Source organism: Heloderma suspectum, chromosome 6 (genome assembly GCF_057233095.1).
Source record: "Heloderma suspectum isolate Gila_16-S chromosome 6, 16-S_ref, whole genome shotgun sequence".
Lineage (NCBI taxonomy): Eukaryota > Metazoa > Chordata > Lepidosauria > Squamata > Helodermatidae > Heloderma > Heloderma suspectum.
In genome coordinates this window covers 54031350-54054083 of record NC_139463.1, presented here as the reverse complement: position 1 = coordinate 54054083, position 22734 = coordinate 54031350, and the positions used below count along the sequence as shown (strand labels likewise).

Genomic DNA, 22734 nt, shown 5'->3' with positions numbered 1-22734 from the left:
GGGAGGGAGCCTCTCTCATTGGTTGAGCAGCCCCTGCCAGTCAGAAGACGTAAACCCCCCCCCCCGGCCGGGAAGTGTGTTCCAAGAAGCGCTTTTTACTGCTGCGGAGAACCTGCTCGTGGAGCCCTGCGCGCAGCAAAGCCGATTCCTTTTAAAAATCTGGCACTCCTCCATTAAAGACTAAAAGTCACTGTGGGTATGGTTGGTAATTTGGACTAGTGGACCAGTACAGGCACAACTATGGTGTAACAGTAGCTACAAATCTCCATGTTTTGTTATTAGCTCCTTCTTCTCGGAAGCATGTTCTCGCTCAACATTTAGCATGGCGCTGCTGTGGGCGGTGGATGCGTTCTAAGACTAATCACAACTGTTCCCTTGATTGTACCCAGGGCTGTGTGTACTCGACATTAAGTTCTGCTGCTCAGTGAGAATATAATTTCTCCTATTTTGCATAATTGATGACTATCTGCATAATTTATTCACATTTTGCTAGTTATGGGGAAGGGCAAGGAGCTATACAAGCTATTAAAAAACTTACTCAATCCTGCTGACTTTTCAGATTTCAGCAGGCATTACTCACGTAACTTTGAAGCATATATTTTGCAGCCACAAGGGCTAGAGACGTGCTTGTTATTAAATGAAAGCTGATAGTATCAGAAAGTATGCATTCAGTGCCACATTCTGTCCTCCAGCAGAATCACAGCACAGCACAGCCCCCAAAGCAGTATTCATTTGCCAGATCTGCGGGGTGCAGAAAAGCATTCCTGGTGCCTGAGCCCTGTCTCTGGAACTCTCTGGAACCATTGCACATTCCAAAGTACTGCATGTTCTTGTTTGGGCGGTAGTCAGTCAGGTGATTTTAATCTGATGTCGTATTTATTCTAACAGTTCTCTTAACAGCACAGTCCTATACATCTCTACTCAGAACTGAGTCCCACTGAGTTCGGTGGGCTCACTCCCATACATGTAGCTACAGGACTGCACCCTAAGTGCAGCTCCAACTTTTAATGAAAGTGGGGACTTCCTCACAGAACCTGCTCTCAGTGCAGAACTCTTCTGTAGAGTATGTGGCTTAACAATAAAAGGAACAGGCTCACAGATGGCTTCTGTCTGTGATTTGGAAAAAATGCTTCTAAATCCCAGGGAGTTAACTGCAAGACTTGTGCCCCGGTGCCCCATCCTGACATGGCCAAGCATACACGTGGCCTAGGAGAAGGGGTCAAGCCAGCAACCTGGGGTGGTAGCAAGAGACCCAGGCAGGGGCATGAAGTGGAAACGGGCCCAGAGTTTAGGACAGGGATGAGAACCTCTGGCCCTCCAGCTGTTGCTAGGCTCCAACCCCCATCAGCCCCAGCCAGCACGGCCAATGGTCAGGGATCATGGGAGATGTAGTTCAATGGCATGTGGAGGTCCCAAGGTTCCCCACCCTGGGCAAGAAGCCGAACAAAGAGCCAAGAACAAGGCTTGCAGGCGCATGAACAGATCACTGGCCACGCTCAGGGTCTCAGCCCCAAATGCCATATTGCCTCAGGCCCTCACTGCCCATTCTCCACCACCCATGGCAGAGGAGGGGCCATCCTTAAAGGGACAAGCCTCAGGCGTTGAACTGCGCACTTTGGGTTTTGCATTCCTGCTGGGGATGCTGGCGAGACGGACTTGACCTGCTCCTCCCCCTCCACATCCTAGCTGCTCCTTGGGACTGGGGCCAAGACCCCATGACCGGCCACTTCACAGTTTAGAACTTAAGCAGGCCTAGGAATGGATGTGGGTTTCAAAACTGAATATGGCCTCGGGGCCTTTCCCTCCTGCCAGGGGACACTGGCAGGGAAGAGGCTTGCCTCGGACTCCCACGTCCCTTCTTCCACCTCACCTTTCAGCCCTCTCGGCTGCGGCAGGGCGCTAATCAAAAGGCCGGCAGCACCGCTCTCCCAGCTGCACATCCATTGTCTGAGGCAACCCGTCCCCCAGCGCCTGCCTCAAAGGGTTTCCAGGTGCAGCTGGCAGTGCTAATGAGGTCTGCTGCACACATATGCTGGCAGCTGGGCCTGCAAAAGCCCCCCGAATGCTTCTAAGACCCCCTGCTGGCACTGCGCTTCAGAACAGGGAGACCTGCAGTCCTCCTGCGAATTCTTTTTTAACCCATCAAAATGTCAAGCTAGTTTGCAAAACACCTACGTGTCTGCACCAAGTCCAAGTTTTTAAAAAGGAAGCGAGGGAGGCGGAAGCCCTCAAAAGCTCCGAATCACACCCTCTCCCCTATGTCCCCTACGCCCCGGCCCACCACCTCTAAACAGACCTCTCTCAGACCGCTACGATCTCCAGGCGGGGCCTTGTCCGTGCCACAGCCTGGGACGCTCCACTGGTGGCAACGGGCTGTGAAGGCTTGAGGACTACCGAGGCAAGGTGAAGAGGTCAGGCCTAGAGACCTGGGCTTGTTTGGGTTTTTTTTTTGTGGGAGCAGGTAGCCCCGAGGAGAGTACTTTCATTTCCCTGGTTGGTTTCATTTTCCTGAGTTAGGTTGCATTTCTCCAGGTTTGGAACAGTACTTTCGGTTTGGGGGAAGGAGGGGATATAAAGGGAGAGGGAGGCCAGCAAGTGGGAGAGCAGAGAGAGAGAGGGAGACCGGAGAGTCAGAAAGACCAGGTCATACAAGTATCAGACAATGAAATGTATATATTAAAAACAAGTAAAAGCACAGGAGTACAATACAAACCAATAGTAGCATTAAAGACAACAGAAAAGGATCAAACAACAAACATCTGTCAAAATAAAAAGAGCTACAAGGGAGCCAGTCAGATTTCCCAAGGAAATCTTTCCAAGACTCTGTAACCACAGCAGGCTGGTCCTGGGGTGCCCTCCCCAGAGAGGCCCACTGGGCACCTTCTTCAGGGCTTTTCCGGTGCCAGGGGAAGGCCTTTTGATTCCCCCAGACTTTTACAAGGTGAAATTTTGAAAAACCTGAATTTTGGATCTGTTGTGTTCCTTTTAGCAGCATGGTGTATTTCTCTCTGCTGTTTAACTCTTCTGCTGCTGAAATTTTTATGCTGGAATTCATTTACTTTTTATTATTCTGGGATTGCTGTTGTTTTATTGTTTGTAAGCTGCTATTGGGCAGAATAGACATGCTTTCTGTGAATTGCCCAGAGAACTTTGACTATTGAGTGATACAGAGATGTAATCAATCAATGAACCAATACAAGTTTAATATAAACATAAAACAAATGAGGTAAATTTAAGATATATCAATTGCGTTTAATTTTTATTGTGAAACTAGATCCTGCATAGAAGCTCTATCACATATACACTGGTAATTTAGTAATCCTCTCTTCACTTGGCTGTAACAGATGGTTTTCTGTGTTTCTAATACACAAATAATAATAACCTGACAATGTAGTGAGTGACTCACTCACTCCCAGTGAGCGACTCATTCACTCCCAGTGAGCAAGGACAGGAGCCACCCGCCCCCAGCTCTGCCAGATGCTGGCAATGCAATGAAGGCCTCATTGAGGCATGTGATGTGAGCACATCCTGTAATGGCTTCTTTTTGGTTGGAAGTCATTGCTCATATAGATTTGTTCTTGAAAGATCTGTGATAATAGAAGATGTACATGCACTTTTAAACTACATCCCTGTGATGTGGGGATTAACAGATGGACAGCAAAAGTGGACACTGGGAGCCCTTATATTTGCAAAGGGACTTATACTTCAAGCTTGGAAGGATAAACACCCACCACTTATCACTCCATGGACTGATGATCTTACTGCTTCTGCTACATTTGAATGTATCTCCTGCAACCATCAAAGTCACATAGATTTTTTTTAGTTATATGGAAGGCTTATATTAACTTATATTTGAAACGGAAATGTTGATTTTTCTCCCACTCCCTTTTTTGTTTCTTTTCCCTATAGGTAATGATTACTGTATATTGATATGCTTCATGATATAAATTCCCTCCTCCGCTTTATCTGGCTTGGGGGGAGTAGTTTGTTGTTTTTACCATTGTGTTGCAAATAAAAAGATTATTAAAAAAGAAGAGAAAAAGGTGGGTCCAGCCACTAGATAATTTCTGATTTGCTCGCTAGACCACTGACCTCAGAAACGGATTCTACTCCATTACTGGAGAAAACAACTGTCAGTCTCTGCTAAGGGGCCGGCTTCTACTGAACTGAATTCCCCATAAAAAGGGGGTTCGCTCCAGGGCAAGTTCTCCCACTGCCCGAGTGGGAGAACCTGCCTACCCCGCTGCCACATCGTGCCCCACTCCCCTGTTGCTGTCGTGGACCCAAATGCCTGGCTCTGAGGGGCCCTTCCCCAGAGCTGGCATTGCCTGGCTGGAGAGGCGCCCTGGAGATGGCCTGTGCTGTAGGTGCTCACCTGGAACACTCCTCCTGTGGAGCAGCCACCTGGCTGAGCAGAGGACCGGGCTCCAGTGGGCAGGCAGCCACTCCAAGGAGAGGTGTCTCGGGGATGGCCTGCAGCAGAGGTGGTCTCCTGGGATATCTCTCCAGCCAGGCAGTGCCTGGCTCCGGAGAAGGGCCCCTCAGAGCCAGGCGCTGGCCTGGCTGGTTCTCCGCAGGGCTGTGCCAGCTGCCTTCTCTGGCTGAAGCGGCTCTCCAGCACTCGCCTGTCCACTAGTTCACGCCGAGGGGGTTCTCCACATGAGCTGAGGGCTGGTGGCGCAGAGCGTTTGCCCACCTCCGGTTTGGCCCTGAGAATCCCCTTGGGGCCAAACAGAGGGAGGGTGGCTCTGGGGCCTTTGCCAGAGCAGGACTGGCGGGGTGCTCTGGAGCAGCTGCCAAGAGTCCTGCTGGGCCCGTTCTCCAGCTGCAGCAAGGGCCCTGCAGGGGAGCGGTCGGCGGGGCTCTCCAGGATGCTCGCGGGAGGCCGAGGTGGCAAGGCCGTTCCTGGCAGAGGTGGAGGAGTGCGCAGCTTGCCGCTCCTCCAGCTCCCCCACCTGAGGCAGTGGATTTGCCCACCTCACGGGAGGGCCCGTCCTGATCAACCCACTCCTCATGCCACATTTGATATACCCTGTCAAGGAAGGAGGGAAGAAGGATCCCTGCTGTCGGGACCAGTCCCAACCTCCCTGCAAGGGAAGACCGCCCAGGACCCAATCCCGGGACCCCCTTCCCCAAAACAGGACTTGCCAAAACTATCCTTGCATACCGAAGCATGGATCTCCCTGGACAGCAACCAGCCGTCTGCAGGTCCAGGACCACCAGGACGAAGGGAGACCCCATGCCTCGAGCTCAGCCCACTTTTAAAGCCCAGCCCTGGCATCCCAGGGCAGATTTTGCCTCAGCCAATGACTGGCTCAGTCCCTGGGTGGGCTGCCCTGGCCTCTGAGAGGCTACCCCCCCCACCTCCAGCTGTTGGCATTTTCTAGCTAGCAGGGGCGGCGCCTGGCCTTGGGCACAGGAGCCTCCAGATTACAAACAATTCCAGGTGGTGACATCCAGCGTGACAGCCTGACCCAATTTTGTGGCGGAAAGCAGGCCGTTATCCTTGACACCCTCCCATTTGGGAAGATGAAATCTCGGGGCGCGTACCCCAGATTTTCCATCTTCATCTAAATAAGCTCAACCCCAAAACTTAAACCAATTAAAACTAATGAAACAATAAAACAGTAAAAATGAAAAACTTGTACAAGGCATACACCAATGACTAACATTACAGTTTTTCATGAACCCACTAGTTAAAATCATCCCCTTCTTAATTCAATAAAAATTATTTTATTTCCTTAACCAACCTAAGGGGAAGGGGGGAAAGCCAATTATAACTAAAACTCTCCCTTGGTAATAACTAGAGTTTCTCCAGATTAAAAGAAACATTTTGCTCTAACACACAACAAAAAGAGGTCTACAAGGCCAAAATAAAAAACAAAACAAAAACATAAGGTCCTTGATCAGGACTGAATGCTGAGCCAAGGAGGCTTGCTCAGGCCCCCAAAAGGGCACAACATGATGGTCCTCAGCCAATTCCCATTGTTGGCACAGCTGAGTGAATAACAGTGAGGAGAGGAAAGCAGCCTTGGCCCTTAACAGATCTAATGAGCCCCAAAGCTCCCTCCCCAGCATCAGTTGAGCAGGGGGGGAAATATTTATATTTATTTGTTTGTTTGTTTATTTATTTATTTCATTTCTATACCGCCCAATAGCTGAAGCTCTCTGGGCGGTTCACAAAAATTAAAACCAAACAACACACAATAAAACAATTTAAAATATATAGAACATTAAAACCACAATATAACAATACAACCACAATAAAACCTAGCAGCAGTGCAGGAGTTTAAAATACAGATTTAAAACAGCAAAGCTAAAAATTTAGAAAGCTAAAATGCTAGAGAAAATAAAAAGGTCTTCACCTGGCACTGAAAGGAATACAATGTAGGTGCCAGGCGAACCTCACTAGGAAGCTCATTCCAGAGCCGGGGTGCCACAGCAGAAAAAGCCCTCCTCCTAGTAGCCACCTGCCTCACTTCCTTCGGCAGGGGCTCACGGAGAAGGGCCGCTGACGATGATTTTAAGGTCCGGGCAGGCACATATGGGAGGAGGCGATCCTTCAGGTAACCTGGCCTCAAGCCGTTAAGGGTTTTGAATGTTAGCACCAGAACTTTGAATCGGGCCCAGAAATGGACTGGCAGCCAGTGCAGCTGGAAAAGTACTGGCGTAATATGAGCTCGCAGGCCAGTCCCTGATAACAATCTTGCTGCCCTATTTTGGACCAGCTGAAGTTTCTGGACCATTTTCAAAGGCAGCCCCACGTATAACGCATTGCAGTAATCCAGACGAGAAGTTATCAGAGCATGGACAACTGTAGCTAGGCTATCTCTGCCCAGATAAGGGCGTAGTTGGTATACCAGCCTAAGCTGATAAAAAGTGCTCCGTGCCACTGAGTTCACCTGTGCTTCAAGTGACAGTTCTGGATCCAAGAGCACCCCCAAACTACGAACCTGATCCTTTAGGGGGAGTGCAACCCCCTCCAGAACAGGTTGAATATCACCTAGCTGGGCAGACGAACCACCCACTAACAGTACCTCCGTCTTGTCTGGATTGAGTTTCAGTTTACTGGCCTTCATCCAGTCCATTACCGTGCCCAGGCACTGATTCAGAACAGCCACTGCCTCACCTGGTTTTGATGAGAAAGAGAGGTAGAGCTGGGTGTCATCTACATATTGATGGCACCTCAGCCCACACCTCCGGATAACCTCCCCCAGCGGTTTCATGTAGATGTTAAACAGCATGGGGGATAAAATAGAGCCCTGTGGAACCCCATGGCACAGAGCAATAATCCCCCAGCACCACCTTCTGGAATCGGCCATCCAAGTAGGTGCCTCCAACTCCCAACCCAGACAACCTATCCAGAAAGATACCATGGTCGATGGGAAACTCGAACTCTCTAGAGGCACATCTCCTTCAGCAAAAAGCAGAAACTGCAGGGCTAGGTCTCCCTCAACAGGAAGCCTGGTGAAGTTTTCTTGAATTACCTTGCCCAACATCTGACTAAGCCATGCCACCAACCCTGCAATCAAAAAATAAGAGGGGACACTGCAGAAGGTTTTCACCCCCCTTGTTGACAGCAGCCCCAAAACAAACCTGGAGCCCCAATTTGAAACACTAGTCTGGGGCATTCCCAGGCAGGAGCAAACAAAAAGCAAGGTTGTAGCCAGCATCATCACAGTAATATAGAACAGAGGGGCAAGTCTTTCCCTTGTTGTCATAGGGGCTAGAGAAAAATCCAACAGGTCAGTGTCTATCGGCTCTAAAGGAACCTCAACCAGAGGGAGGGGTAGAATGGTGCCCCCAGGTGATCACAAATAAAGCCCATGTTCTGGTACACAGCACAGAACTTGCAGAGGTTTTCCCCAGCTATAACCACTGGGGGCTGAGAAAAACGTTTGGCCACCCGGCACTGAATCTCGTTAGTGCCTAACTGCCCACCCCGGCAGCTTCTTGGGCTAAACAATAAGCCCAATCTCGAAGGACCTGGGGCACTGCTAACCGTCTCTGCAGAGTCCACTTCGCCCCACTGTCCCCTAAGGCAAATCCTTGATCAGAAGTCCCAAGTGCCCTATGGGTGCACAGTAGGGGCAGGGGGCACGATCGCACCGCCCCACGCCACTCCATCTTGATGCTTCTGCAATGTAGACTCGGAGGCTCGGACAGGGTTAGGCGTTGGAATGAGCACAGTCCCTCTGGACAGCGTCTCTTTTTCCTCCTCAGCCCTTGACTCCCGCCCCACCTCTAGCAAAGCCCCAACTCCTTGCTCCATCCTTCCCCACACAGCCAGCAGCGCTTGAGGAGCAGCCCCACTCCCCTCAGGGGGCAGCACTCCTTCTCCCTCCCCCTGCCTCTTCGTCCAGCAGTTCGACAGCTTGGCTGTGGGCACTGTCTTTCATTTGGGCAAGACTAAGCAATGAGTCAAGTCCCACAGTGACACTATGGGGGACACCAGGCGGAGCGCCTTCGCAAACCGAGACATCTCACGCTCCCGTCCGGCCCCAGTGTTCCACTTTCACCCAAGCACGAGGACCCTCGAGACTCGGGAAGTTGCAAGGAGCTGCGGGGGGAGTTTGCCTTTCCCACAGCTGCTCTTCTTCCATGTACTTCCGGTCAGCCATAGCAACATGTGCCCCTGTGTCTAGACACCCCGCCAGCTCCACTCCCTTGACTGTAACACGCTCCCTAAACTGCCTCTGGCTCCACTCTCTCTGTCCGGCCTGCAGCAGTTGCACCAACACCGAAGGAGCGGCCTTCTGCCCTCGCGGGCAGCTCTCAACGACAGTGATGCCGCTGCGCGTGCCCCCCCCAGTCCCATCAGCACCAAAGTCTCGACTGTTGTGGGCTTGGGCAGAGGTGCTGCTGAGGGGCCAACTGTCTCATCAGCAAGCGGCAGCAGGTCGCTCCTTCTGGGTCCGCTGGAGCTAAGCAAACTTTCTCTCATCTCACTCCGGCCGGCCGGAGACTTCTAGACTGGACAAGGGCTTCTCAGAGCAAATACTCCCTCCCACTGCAGCTGGGCTCTGCCTCCCCTTTGCCAGCTCCAAACAGTGTCTTGGCCAGTGTCCAATTTCTTTGCAGTCATAACAGCCCCCAACCTGGGGAATGGCAGCAGTTGAAGGCCGCTTTCGTTGCTAATTTTGAGCAGTCTCCTTGAAAGTGTCCGATTTCCTTCCAGCTCTTGCAGCTAGCAACCGGGGGAGAGCTACTGAATTTTTCTTCAACCAAGTTCACTCCTCTCCCGTTCGCAGGGCGCTGAGCATTAGCCAAACACGAGGTATCACACTGCCAGTCTACGCTCACTTGGCCAGCCAGGGGCTCAGCATTTTTCAGAGCCACCGGACTTCTGCCACCAACCAGGGCAACAATCTCGTCAGGGAAGCCAGAGGGGAGTTGTTCTTCCAAAAGACAGAACTGGAGCCCCAGAATTTCAACCCGGAGTATCATCAGTCTTTCCTCATGTTCATGAGCTTCCCACAAGGCCTGCTTCCAACTTTCCGTGCTCTCCTGCCTGCTGCTGCTGGGGCCAGGCATCAGGCTCTCCTGCTTCTTCTTGCTGGCCGATGGTAACCTTCAGTCATTGCAACAGCCACAGGGGGTGGCTCGCCATTTTCCTCCAGTCCGGAGACAAAAGCATCCAGCCTTGGCAGCTGGAATGAAACTTTACGCTCCTGTCCCAGACCTGCCCTAGCTGGAAACTGCATAGTTCCTAAACTAGCAAAATAACAAACCTTGGGGTGCAATTCAAAAGCTCCCACACTTCACTCTCTCCGAATCCCTCTATACCAAAAACCAACCTGAATAACCTCAGTGTCTTATCCCACTGCTCCCTCTATGTCAAGGAAAAGGATCCCACCACCAGGACCGGCCCCAACCTCCCTGTGAGTGAGGACCACCCAGGACCCAATCCCAGGACCCCCTTCCCCAAAACAGGACTCGCCAAACCTGGCCTTTCAGCCCCCCTAAATACCCAGTAGCTGAGAGTCTGTGACTGGCCCAAAGTCACCCAGTGAGCTTCCATGGCCGAGTGGGGACTAGAACCCGGATCTCCCGGCTCCCAGTCCAGCACTCTCACCACTACACTACGCTGGCTCTTGACATACCCTCTAAATGGAGCACAATATAGGCTCTCTCTCAGACCATCCTCTCTGCAACGAACTCTGCATATGCCCTGGAACCCAAGACTCTACTCATGTAGGTAACATGTTACTAGATTAGTTAGGCTGCCTACATTGATTTTATCTGGAATTATCTCTCTGTGTGTGATTGTTGCCTTAATTTTGCCGCCCCCCCCCCCCGCCGCCCATTTCTTAAATAAGCTCCATTTTTATATTTCATAGAATAGTATAGTATAGAATCACAGAATAGTAGGGTTGGAAGGGGCCTACAAGGCCATCGAGTCCAACCCCCAATATCTGAACATTTGGCTATGTTGTTTTAAGAGGGATTTCTCGCTAAACTCTTCCCTGTGTGACCACATGGCTACAAAACAACCACTTGTGTTTTTAGGATTTTTCAAAGGTGAAAAATTAAGCTCATGTTCATGAGCTTCCCACAAGGCTTAAAATTAAAACTTAAAATTTTTTAAGTTCTATATTTCTGGGCTTTGGGAATGGAAGTCCAAAGCACCTTTATTTTCCTTTTTTCCTAGGTCTGGGCTGAAGGGAGGGGTCCTTGGCAATGGGGCTGAAAAACTCCCTAAGCATCTGGACAGACCAGGGTGTGTCAGGAGGTTCATCCTGACTGGTGGAGCCTGTCAGGAATTCCTTTTCCTGGGGAAGCCTTGTAAACCTCCCCACTTCTGCAACAAATATACTGCTGAGGAAGGCAAGACAACAAAGAGCGCCCTCCCATGACCAGCTAGTCTGTCCACAGGGACAAGAGGCAGGAGAGTCCTTTCCTACCTCAAAGATGCGAAGCACAGACACTGAGCGCTAGCAAATACCATCTCACCGAGACTTCCATTCAGCTCTATGCCACCAGCATTCTGATGCCTCAGAGGAACAGCAGGACGTTCTTACAGAACAAAATCCTCTCACCTGCAAAGGGCCAAAGGAAGCAGGAGTATTATCGCAACGTGTCTGTAAGTTTATCTGTCAAAAAGCTAGACCGGTTAGGAATGATACAAAGAACAAGTGAGCAAACAAAGCCCCATTCCACAAGCTTATAATCTCCGGAAGTGGTTTTCAAACTCCCACATTCCAGGTTCATGTTGACTTGCTTCCTATGGGAGAAGCCATATGCATTGCAGAAGATTCAGGGACATGTCCTAGGCCACACACTCCGCTGGTACAGGATACGAGCGGCCCGTGCAGCCCTTGCCCACCCCCCAGCACCCCCCGGTGGCCGCGTCACGCAGGGAGCCTGTGCACTCAGTCGTGGTCTACGAGAGGCCTGTGCCTCACCACTGCCCTTTTCATGGATGAGCTTCTCGGGAACCTCAGGATTCCCTGGAACACGCTTTGAAAGCCACGGACCTAAGACAGAAGACAAAGGGAAATGGGAGAGCGGGGATTGGGGGCTCCCCCCTCAATGATCAGAAGACCTCTCCGGCACCCAGGGACAACATCCCAGGGGCTGGTTCCCTCAACGGAAAGGCCGCCAGTCCCATTCTAGAGTTGCGTTTCCACTTGCACCTGGCCCAGCGCTTGGCATCGGGCAGAAACTGAGAGCTGTCCAGGTGCTGAAACGCGACCCCCTTGCTGCCAGTCGAATTGCAACCCCCGCGGGAGGGGGGCGGGCGGGCGGAATGAACGCCCCAGCCCACGTTGGACTTTGCTAATGAGTTTGACTAAAGATGAGTCAGACGCCGGATATTCCTTCAGGCTGGAGCCTGCATCTTGGCCAACTAGCAGCTGCCTTGGAGCCTTTGCACGACAAAAGGGTTCATTCACAGCCATCCATGCCTTCCCACACGTTGCTAGTTAACTTTTAATTTTAATAGCCTTTTCATAACCATCCAAATTGTTTACATCATTTGTTTAGGCAATTATTTGCCTCTGGGTCAAATCCAGCACATAAAGCTTCACCTTAAGGCTATAAGTTATATATCATTCCATTAACCAAAACAGATTTTTCACCCTGGACATCTTCCTTAGAGTTCATCATTCCCTCTGTCTTCAGGGGTTGGAGAGCAAAAACCAAGAAGCACCTACATGGGGTGTCTGGGCAGTAATCTACTCCTTACTCAGACTGGCGGTGGCCTTGCCAAAGGTCTCACGTTGAGGTCCTCTGCACCTGTGATACCAGGGGTAGAAGCTGGGACTTCCTACATATGTAGCATGGACTCTCCCAGGGTATCTGTCCTCAGGAGGCAAGCACAACCCACATGGGTTGAGCCTGTGCAAGCACTCCCAGAGGGCCTGCCTGCCTCTACCACCTACCCCTCCCACATGGCCTTCAGAAGCTTACTGTGAGACAGAGGCCGCTGCAGAGACTCCCAGGCCCTGGTGGAGCAGAGTTTCCCACTGGGGATTGCACAGGTACTTGCAGCCCAGCATCCCAAGCAGGAGACCAATGCGGGGCATGCAGCTCCTGCCGATACCGCCTGGAGGCCTTCTCGGTGAGAACCACACACCATTGTTTTCCTGGCAGAGATGATGGGACCGCAAGTCCCATCCCATCCTTGGTGGGGATATGCTGCCCCTGCCTCCCCGCTCCCCAAGGTAAGTTTCCTGGCAAATGGGGCAGGGGGGAGCTGGCAGCTTGCAACAGTGGAACGTGCCAGCCCTGCCTTTGCACACATTGCTGGGTGCGTGCTCATCGTGCCCCTATTCTGTCCTAAAGACATGCAAAATACAATGATAACAGAAATAAAAATGACAGTTAAAATAAAAACCTCTGAAGCACAACAGAATAAAACACAACAGAATCGTAGAACACTCCTTTAAAACCAGCGTCAATATCTGATGGAAAAGCTATGCAGATGCCTACACCTTGGTGCCAGGCCAGCCTCTCAAGAAGGGCACTCCAGAAGTGGGGCACCCTAACTGAGGTGGCCCTCCCTCCAGTCACCCCCCCCCTTTAGAGGCCCTCCTCTGAGGCTCTCTGACTTCTGCAGATGAACATAAGGCGCAGGCAGGCAGGCAAGATGGCAGCGTTAATTCAGGTATGCTGGTCTCAAGCTGTTTAGAGTTGTAAAAGGTGACCACTGGTACTTCAAAGTGTGCTCAGAAGAGGGCCAGCTGGTGTAGTTGCACATGCGAGATTCATTCTCCGCAGTAGCTGGTCCCAGTCAATCACCTTGCAGCTGAATTTTGGACTAACTGAAATTTCCAAGAAGTCTTCACAGTTTGTTTCAAGCAGGCTGGGCTGGGCTAAGCTAGGCCATGGTATTAGTAAGAAAGGGGAGGGGATTATCTCACCAGTGCAGTCCAACATAACCCAAACTAACAGGCACTTTACTAGTTCCTAAGGAATTACGCAGCACTTTTAAATTTGCAAAGCTTTGCTGTGCTCACTTTCAAAGCATCCTTCACAGGTGGCTGTCCAGCCTCGTCTTGAATGCCTCCAGTGTGGGAGAGACCACTATCTCCCTAGGTAATCGGTTCCATCGTTGTACTGCTCTAACAGTCAGGATGTTTTTCCTGAAGTTTAGCTGGAATCTGGCTTCCTGTAACTTGAGCCCATTCTTCCGTGTCCTGCACTCTGGGATGATCAAGAAGAGATCCTGGCCTTCTTCTCTGTGACAACCTTTCAAGTACTTGAAGAGTGCTATCGTATCTCCCCTCAGTTTTCTCTTCTCCAAGTTAAACATGCCCAGTTCAGTCTCTCCTCGTAGAGCTTTGTTCCCAGTCCCCTGATAGCCTTCATTGCCTCCTCTGAACCCTCTCCAGTTTGTCTGCATCCTTCTTGAAGTGTGGTGCCCAGAACTGGACACAGTACTCCAAATGAGGCCTAACCAGTGCGGAGTAGATGGGAACTAGAACTTCCAGGGATATGGAAGCTATACTTCTATTAATGCAGCCCAAAATAGCATTTGCCTTTTTTGCAGTCATATCACATTGTTGGCTTATATTCAGCTTGTGAACTACAACAATTTCAAGATCCTTCTCGCTTGTAGTATTGTTGAGCCAAATCTTGCCCATCTTGTAACTGTGCCTTTGGTTTCTTTTTCCTAGGTGCAGAACTTGGCATTTATCCCTGTTAAATTTCATTCTGTTGTTTTCTGCCCAGCACTCCAGCCTATCAAGATCACTTTGAATTTTGTTTCTGTCTTTTAGGCTATTAGCTAGCCCACCCAGTTTTGTGTCATCTGCAAATGTGGTAAGCATTCCCTGCACCTCCTCCTCCAAGTCATTAATAAAAACGTTGAAGAGCACTGGGCCCAGGACTGAACCCTGTGGTACCCCGCTCGTTACCTCTCCCCAGTTTGAGACGGTCCCATTGATAAGCACTCTTTGAGTACAATCCTGTAGCCAACTGTGGATCCACCGGATCGTTGTTTCATCTAGCCCACTTTGAGCTAGTTTGCTCATCAGGATATCATGGGGCACTTTGTTGAAAGCTTTGCTGAAGTCAAGGTATATTATGTCCACAGCATTCCCACAGTCCACAAGGTGACCTGATCAGAAAATGAGATCAGATTAGTCTGGCAGGATTTGTTCTTGACAAATCCATGTTGGATTCAGAAACATAGTCTTCAGATACATGTAGGAAGAAAGCCAGACTATAAAACACATGGTCTTCAACGTCTATATACTAATGCCTAGAGTATGGGAAACAAACAGAATGAAATTGAACTCTTAATACAGGAGGGAAATTATGACCTGATAGGTATAACTGAGACTTGGTGGGATGACTCCCATGAGTGGAATACAGCAATTGAAGGATATAACTTGTTCAAAAAGAACAGAAGGAACAGAAAGGGAGGTGGGGTTGCACTATATGTTAAAAATACATATCTCTGCACAGAAATACAGGAGGATGGGCTTGGTACCCCATCGAGAGCATCTGGGTTAAAAGAATAAAAGAAGCAAAGAATAAAAGGAACCAGGTGGTCGGAGTCTACTACCCACCACTCAATCAAGGAGAAGACGAGGATGAAGCTTTTGAAAAGCAAATTGCCAATGTTTCAAGGAAGCATGATGTAGTAGTAATGGGGGACTTCAATTTACCCAATATTTGTTGGGAGACACATTCTGCAAAACATGGCCCTTCCAAGAGATCCCTGACTCGTGTTGCTGATAATTTCCTCCTACAGAAAGTAGAGGAAGGAACTAGAGGATCGGCTATCCTTGACTTGATCCTAACCAACAGAGATGACTTAATGGATAAAGTAGCAGGTACAGGAACTCTGGGGGAAAGTGACCATGTTATACTTGAGTTCTTGATTCTAAAGCAAGCAAAAGCCAAGTGAAGCCAAATGCGTACCCTGGATTTTAGGAAAGCCAATTTTAATGAACTCAGAACAATGATAAGTAAGGTCCCATGGCAAGCGACTCTAACAAGAAAAGGAGTCCAAGAGGGGTGGAAGTTTAAAAAAAGGAAGTTCTCAAGGCACAATTACAAACAATTCCAACAAGAAGAAAAGGTGGAAGACAACAGAAGAAGCCAATGTGGCTTCACAAAAAGCTTAGAGATGACATGAAAACAAAAAAGGACACATATAGGAAGTGGAAAGAAGGCCAAGCTACAAAGGAAGAGTACAGGCAGTAGCCCTGAACTGCAGGGATGGTGTCAGGAAGGCTAAAGCTGAGAATGAGCTGAGGTTAGCGAGGGAGGCTAAAAGCAACAAAAAGGCTTTCTTCAGCTACGTGCATAGTAAAAGGCAGAGGAAAGAAATGTTGGTTCAACTATTAAATAAGGATGGCAAAATGATAACAGATGACAAGGAAAAGGCAGAGGTGCTCAATTCCTACTTTGGCTCAGTCTTCTCAGTCTATGAGCCCCCTGGCAAAGGCAAAGTACAGGCTGAAGGGGCAGGATTGCAGTTTGAGATCGATATGGTCAAGGAACACCTAATTACTTGGAATGAGTTCACATCTCCAGGGCCAGATGAACTGCACCCTAGAGTAATAAAGGAACCGGCAGAAGAACTCTCAGAACCGCTGTCTATTCTCTTTGAGCAATCATGGAGGACGGGTGAAGTGCCAGATGACTGGAGGAGGGCTAATGTTGTCCCCATCTTCAAAAAGGGCAAAAAGGAGGAACCTGGGAACTACAGACCAGTCAGTCTGACATCAATCCCTGGGAAAATTCTGGAGCACATGATAAAGCAATCCATCTGGAAGCACCTTGAAAACAATGCAATTATTATTCCAAGCCAACATGGATTTGTCAAGAACAAATCCTGCCACACAAATGTGACTCATTTTTTGATCAAGTAACCTCCCTTGTGGACTGTGGCAATGCTGTGGACATAATATACTGCAGCTTCAGCAAAGCTTTCGACAAAGTGTCCCATGATATCCTGATAAGCAAACTAGCTCAAAGTGGGCTAGATGAAACAACGATCCGGTGGATCCACAGTTGGCTACAGAATCGGACTCAAACAGTACTTGTCACTGGGATCTTCTCAAACTGGGGAGAGGCAACGAGTGGGGTACTGCAGGGCTCAGTCCTGGGCCCAGTGCTCTTTTTTTTAATCTATATTTATTTTATTTTTTATAAGTGAAATAAACAATACCAACAACATAGTCAAAATCTAGTTTCCAAAATTACAGTATTCTGGGGAAGAAGACAAAATAAGGAGGAAAGCAAAAGAAAGAGAGAAAAAAGAAAGAAAGAAAGAAAGAAAGAAAGCCAAAAGATTATATCCAAGCCTCAATGAAAGCAAACCAAATATCCAAATATAAGTCCAATTGCAAATTATACCTATACAGCACTCTTCCAAACACTGGAGGTATTATTAAATCTTCAATCCTCTGCTCCATAAACTGTAAGCCTTGTCTTTCAATGTTATAACCTCAGTCTTATAGTAAATAAACGGGAGCAAACCATCCATTTCCATTAACCATATATTACCATTCCACTGACACGTATTAGTAAACATTAAAAGTTTAACCAACTAGAAATAATAATAATCATAATCCCATAATACTGATAGTAATACTATTATTAATGATAATTAAAAAGAAGAAATGTAAGAAAAGGATAAAAAGTAAAAAATAAAAAAATAAAAACCATTTATTTATTTTACGTAATATCATACCTAAAAATGTGTTTATATGTGTACACCCACATACACACATACAATATAACACACAAAGGAAAAAGAAAACAAAAATATCCAAACATTTAATCGGGCAAACCTCCCAGACATCCTATCAGCTAAACCCCAAACAAGACTTCAGAGGAAGAGTAAAAATGGCTAACTTCCAACTCAGGAGGCTAAGAAAGTTGGTTCCCTTGTTTTAATGTAAACACCAATGAGAAATGATTCGGCCACATCAGGATTTAAAAACTTTTTCATCTGGCCTTCAAAAAGAATGCAAAATGTAGCAGGATATTTAATGTGATATTGCAAGTTATTTTGCTTTGCCAAACTTCTCGCTTTGTGAATTGCTTTCTTCTGTCAGCACTTTCTTTCGTATAATCAGGAAAGAGTATAATCTTGTCATTTGCTGGTCCCCACTGCAGCTCACCTCATTCTCTTGCCAGATGAAGAAGATAATTTTTTGTAGAAGCTTGTGAAAACTGAACAACAGTCCCAGGAGTCCCTTTAGTGCCACGTATTGAGCCAGGAACATGATATGCATACTCAATATCCCGTAGAAAATCAGATGGCAAAACCAATAACTCATGCAAAATTTTATCCATAAATTCAGCCAAACATATATCAGCAGCCAAGTCTTTAATACCAAGAATAAGAACGTTCGCTCTGCGTGTAAAAGCCTCCAATTGGGAAATTCGGGCAGACAAAGTATTGTGAGACGCTTGCATAACAGTTTCCTGAGCAATAACTTAATCTTCCTAGATTCCTAGCACTACCTTTGTTTCCATTTTTTGAAGAGAGATATTAATGAAATCCACAGCCCCTTGGAGGGCAGTGATTGAATCCTGGATTGTCTCAAGCTTCTTTGACTGCACTGATAGCTGAAAAGACATAGTATTTATAAAAGCAAGCAACTCCTCTTCACCTCTGGCATTTCTAGAAACCTTTGCTGGGGCAGCAATGGGGGGGGGGGTAGGTGACGTTCCCAGACCTTTTGTTTTTCCCTTTCATACTGCCATCCTCCACTTCCAGAAGCACAAGCAAGTATAATTTGCAGACACGGAAAAAACAAATGTTTAGTTAGATTTAAGTGCCAGTCCCCAGATATCGCTGGTAGTTTAAATTCACAAATATTTTTTGGAACTCATCAGTCTTGTAGTCCTGGGCCCAGTGCTCTTCAACATTTTTATTAATGACTTGGAGGAGGAGGTGCAGGGAATGCTGATCAAATTTGCAGATGACACAAAATTGGGCGGGATAGCTAATACTTCGGAAGACAGAAACAAAATTCAAAGTGATCTTGATAGGCTGGAGCGCAGGGCAGAAACAACAGAATGACATTAATATGCCAAGTTCTGCATCTAGGAAAAAGGAACCAAATGCACAGTTATAAGATGGGGAATACCTGGCTCAAAAATACTACAAGGAAGAAGGATCTTGGAATTGTTGTCGATCACAAGCTGAAGCTGAGCCAACAATGTGATGTGGCTGCAAAAAGGGCAAATGCTCTTTTGGGCTGCATTCATAGAAGCATAGCTTCCAAATCCCGGGAAGTACTAGTTCCCCTCTACTCAGCACTGGTAGGCCTCATCTGGAGTACTGTGTCCAGTTCTGGGCACCAAATTTCAAAAAGGATGCAGACAAACTGGAGAGGGTTCAGAGGAGGGCAACAAAGATGTTCAGGGAACTGGAAACAAAGCCCTATGAAGAGAGACTGAAAGAAGTGGGCATGCTTAACCTGGAGAAGAGAAGACTGAGGGGAGATATGACAGCGCTCTTCAAGTACTTGAAAGGTTGTCAGAGAGAGGAAGGCCAGGATCTCTTCTTGATCATCCCAGAGTGCAGGACACAGAATAATGGGCTCAAGTGACAAGAAGCCAGATTCTGGCTGAACATCAGGAAAAACTTCCTGACTGTTAGAGCAATAGGACAATGGAACCAATGACGTAGGGAGGTAGTGGGCTCTCCCACACTGGAGGCATTCAAGACAAGGCTGGACAGCCATCTGTCAAGGATGTTTTGACTTAGATTCCTGCATTGAGCAGGGTCTTGTAGGCCCCTTCCAACCCTACTGTTCTATGATTCTATGATTGGCTTTGAGTAATCACTGCATTGTTTTCAAGGTGCTTCCAGATGGATTCCTTTATCATCTGCTCCAGAATTTTCCCAGGGATTGATGTCAGACTGACTGGTCTGTAGTTCCCAGGTTCCTCCTTTTTGAAGACAGGGACAACATTAGCCCTCCTCCAGTCCTCTGGCACTTCACCCGTCCTCCATGATTGCTCAAAGAGAATAGACAGTGGTTCTGAGAATTCTTCTGCCAGTCCCTTTATTACTTTAGGGTACAGTTCATCTGGCCCTGGAGATTTGAACTCATTCCAAGTAATTAGGTGTTCCTTGACCATATGCCTGTTGATCTCAAGCTGCAATCCTGCCCCTTCATCCTGCACTTCTCCTTTGCCAGGAGGGTCATGGACCCTCTTTTGGGAGAAGACTGAGCCGAAGTAGGAATTGAGCACCTCTGCCTTTTCTTTGTCATCTGTTAACGTTTTGCCATCCTTATTTAATAGCTGAACCACCATTTCTTTCCTCTGTCTTTTACTAGGCACATAGCTGAAGAAAGCTTCTTTGTTGCTTTTAGCCTCCCTCGCTAACCTCAGCTTGTTCTCAGCTTTAGCCTTCCTGACACCATCCCTGCAATTCTGTGCTACCTGCCTGCACTCTTCCTTTGCTGCTTGTCCTTCCTTCCACTTCCTATATGTGTCCTTTTATGTTTTCAGGTCATCTCTAAGCTTTTTGTGAAGCCACATTGGCCTCTTCTGTTGTCTTCTGCCCTTTCTTCTTGTTGGAATTGTCTGTAATTGTGCCTTTAGAATTTCCTTTTTTAAAAACTCCCACCCATTTTGGACTATATAGCACAGCAGAGGAAGGCCTCAAGAAAAGCATGTGGGGGGGGGCAGTACTTTATACTTTCCCCACTCCCGAACCTCCCCCTGCCCCCTGAAGTTGGAACAGCAGTCCAAGACTCCTGTTTGGAGACACATTGCAATCTACTGTTGCAAGTTCCACTTGTTCACCTTATTGGCCACATTCTCTACCTTGTGGGAAGACTCCTGCAATGAAGGGAAGATCTGTGGAAGTATGCATGTACAGCATTCCAGGTTCAATCGCAGACATTTTCAGTTACATGTAGGAGTGCTGCGATGCCTTTTTGACTGAGACCCTGGGAGGCCACTGTCAGTCAAAGCAGACAATACTGGACTAGATGGACCACCAGTCAGTATAAGGAAGCTTCACATGAAGAGTGCGCCAGATATACTTTGATTTCAGGACAGCTGAAGGAGTCTTGGAGCTTTAAAGGTAAAGGTGTCCCCAACCAGTCGTGTCCGACTCTAGGGTGTGGTGCTCATCTCCATTTCTAAGCCGAAGAGCCAGCGCTGTCCGAAGACACTTCCGTGGTCATGTGGCCGGCATGACTGAACACCGAGGTGCACGGAACGCTGTTACCTTTCCCGCCGAGGCGGTACCTATTTATCTACTTGCAATTTCTTGTTTTCGAACTGCTAGGTTGGCAGGAGCTGGGACTGAAGACGGGAGCTCACTCCTTCACGCGGCACTTGGGTCTCGAACTGCTGTCCTGCCGACCTTCCGATCCGCAGTTCAGCATCTTAACCACTAAGTTGCTTCCCCATCCTTAAATGGGGCATAAAAATAATTTTAAATACATAAAAATCTTGAGAGGTCCAGTTCTCACTGTGCTCAAGGTCTAACTGTAAAAGGCAACTGCTTGAAAGTGTGCAAATGTTCTTAATTCTGGGGGTGACATGGTGAATGCTCCCTGTAGTAAACCTTCCTCAAGGAGACAGATGTAAGTAAGTAGCAGGAGAGCCATTAGCCATGCTCAGGAGCCTGCCATGCAGCCCAAGTCTTTTTACTAGCACATCCCTGCCCTCTCCTGGGCTCGTTAGGAATGTCGACGAAATCAAGCTGTCTTATCACAGAACTCATCTATCACAATTCCACAAAAAGTGGAAGCACCAATTCTGCTATCAAAGCCCTCAGAAAAGCCTCCTCAAGGCTACTTCACTTTTTAACATTTTGTGCTCCAGAATGGATACCCAAACCCCAAATACACAAACTTTGTGAGACTGGCTCGCGTCACTCAGTGAAGCCATAAGCGATGCCGTGCGGGGCCACCCAGGACGGACAGGTCAGGGCGGAGAGTTCGGACAAAATGTGGCCCACTGGAGCAGGAAATGGCGACCCACCCCAGGATTCCCGCCAAGAGAACCCCACGGACCTCCTCGTGCGGATGGCGGCGGCATTAGAAGGGGCGGGCCCGGCCTTTCCCCAACGGCCACTTTCGCGGATTTCGCCGAGAGGGAGGCGCGCCCGCGCCCTTCTGCAGCAGCACGAGGTCATCGCTCCCCGCACCGTGGCTGCCCTGCCGCCGGCGGGCTGCGCGCCGCCTGCCCGCCTCGCGCGCGCGCACAGGGCGCAACTCAGCACGTAAGCGCGGGCTTCGAGGGGCCCAGGCGCTTCGCTCGCCAGTCCAGCCTCGTTCGCCCCCAGGCGTGCATTCCTGCGTGTTTCCGATTCGGCGGGGCGGGGCGCCTGCTCGGGAGCCGGCCGGCGCTGTGGCCGCTCCTCGGCCGAGCCTTTCATCTCGGCACCGCGAGGCCACCCTAGCGCAGCCCGGGCCGCTGGGCGCCGCGCACCGGAGCAGCTGTCGGGGCGCCGAGTCGCGTCCCCGCCCCACGCCCTCACTCCGGGGCGGCGGGAGGCGGCCATTCGGCGCGCCGGGGCAGTCCGCCCGCCGCACAAGGTCCGGGGCGCCGGGGCCGTGACTGCGGCCACCGCCTCAGCACCCCGCCGCGCCCCCCGGCCTCCCTCGCAGGGCGGGGGCGGCGCGGGCGGGGCTCCTGCGGCGCTGGCGAGCGCGGCTGCGGCGTCGGAGATGGGCGCGGCGCGGCGGAGGGCGAGGCACCGTCGGGGCGAGGAAGCGCGCGCCGCGCGGGCACGGCGGGGCGCGGGGGCTGTGCGCAGGCCCGCCGCCTTCTCGCTCCCGGCCTGCGGCCACCTGCCGTTTCTCAAGTCAGGGAGCCGCTCCTCGAGGCACCGGGCGCGGCCTCCGCCAGGCAAAGCTTGGCCGCCGCCACCGCCCACAATCCCCGCCGCCACGGAAAGCAGCCCCCCCGCCTCGCTTCGCGCCCGGCCGCCGCGGCCGCCCGTCTCCGGCTGCAGACAGACCGCGCAAGGCCCAGGCGCCCCGTCCCTCTCGGGCATCCCGTGCGCACGAGCGGCGCCTGGCAGGGAGCCGTCCCATCCTCCTGCCTCGCGGAATCCCTCACGCGAGCCCCGGGGCCGGTGCCCGCGGGGAGGCGCCTTGCCACAATCAGCCCCGGGTGCTCCCGCGCAGCCCCTCTGAGGGGCGCGGCTGCTGCAGGCCCAAGAATCGCCCGCCGAGCCTGCCCCGGGGAGGCAGCGCGGGCCCTCGGGATGGCCGCCTCCAGCCCGCGGCTTCGACTTGGTGACCCCGCGGCGTAGTATTTCGAGCGCAGCGCGCGTGCGGAGAACAG

The 22734-nt window shown here is 49.9% G+C and overlaps 1 protein-coding gene across 1 annotated transcript; it reads right to left on the bottom strand.

Annotated features, from left to right (window-relative positions):
• Positions 1-10649: 10649 nt before the first annotated feature.
• On the bottom strand, positions 10650-21921 carry LOC146340879 (uncharacterized). The gene is made up of 2 exons (XM_084804372.1): positions 21456-21921; positions 10650-11039 (listed from the first exon to the last, which is right to left on the bottom strand). The coding sequence occupies exons 1-2, from the start codon at positions 21818-21820 to the stop codon at positions 11036-11038; spliced, it is 369 nt and encodes a 122-aa protein (XP_084660498.1). The 5' UTR covers positions 21821-21921; the 3' UTR covers positions 10650-11035.
• Between the last annotated feature and the right edge of the window lie 813 nt (positions 21922-22734).

Excerpts from the sequence above, each read along its gene's own strand:
- LOC146340879 (XM_084804372.1), bottom strand. The coding sequence starts at position 21,820 with ATGAAAGGCTCGGCCGAGGAGCGGCCACAGCGCCGGCCGGCTCCCGAG.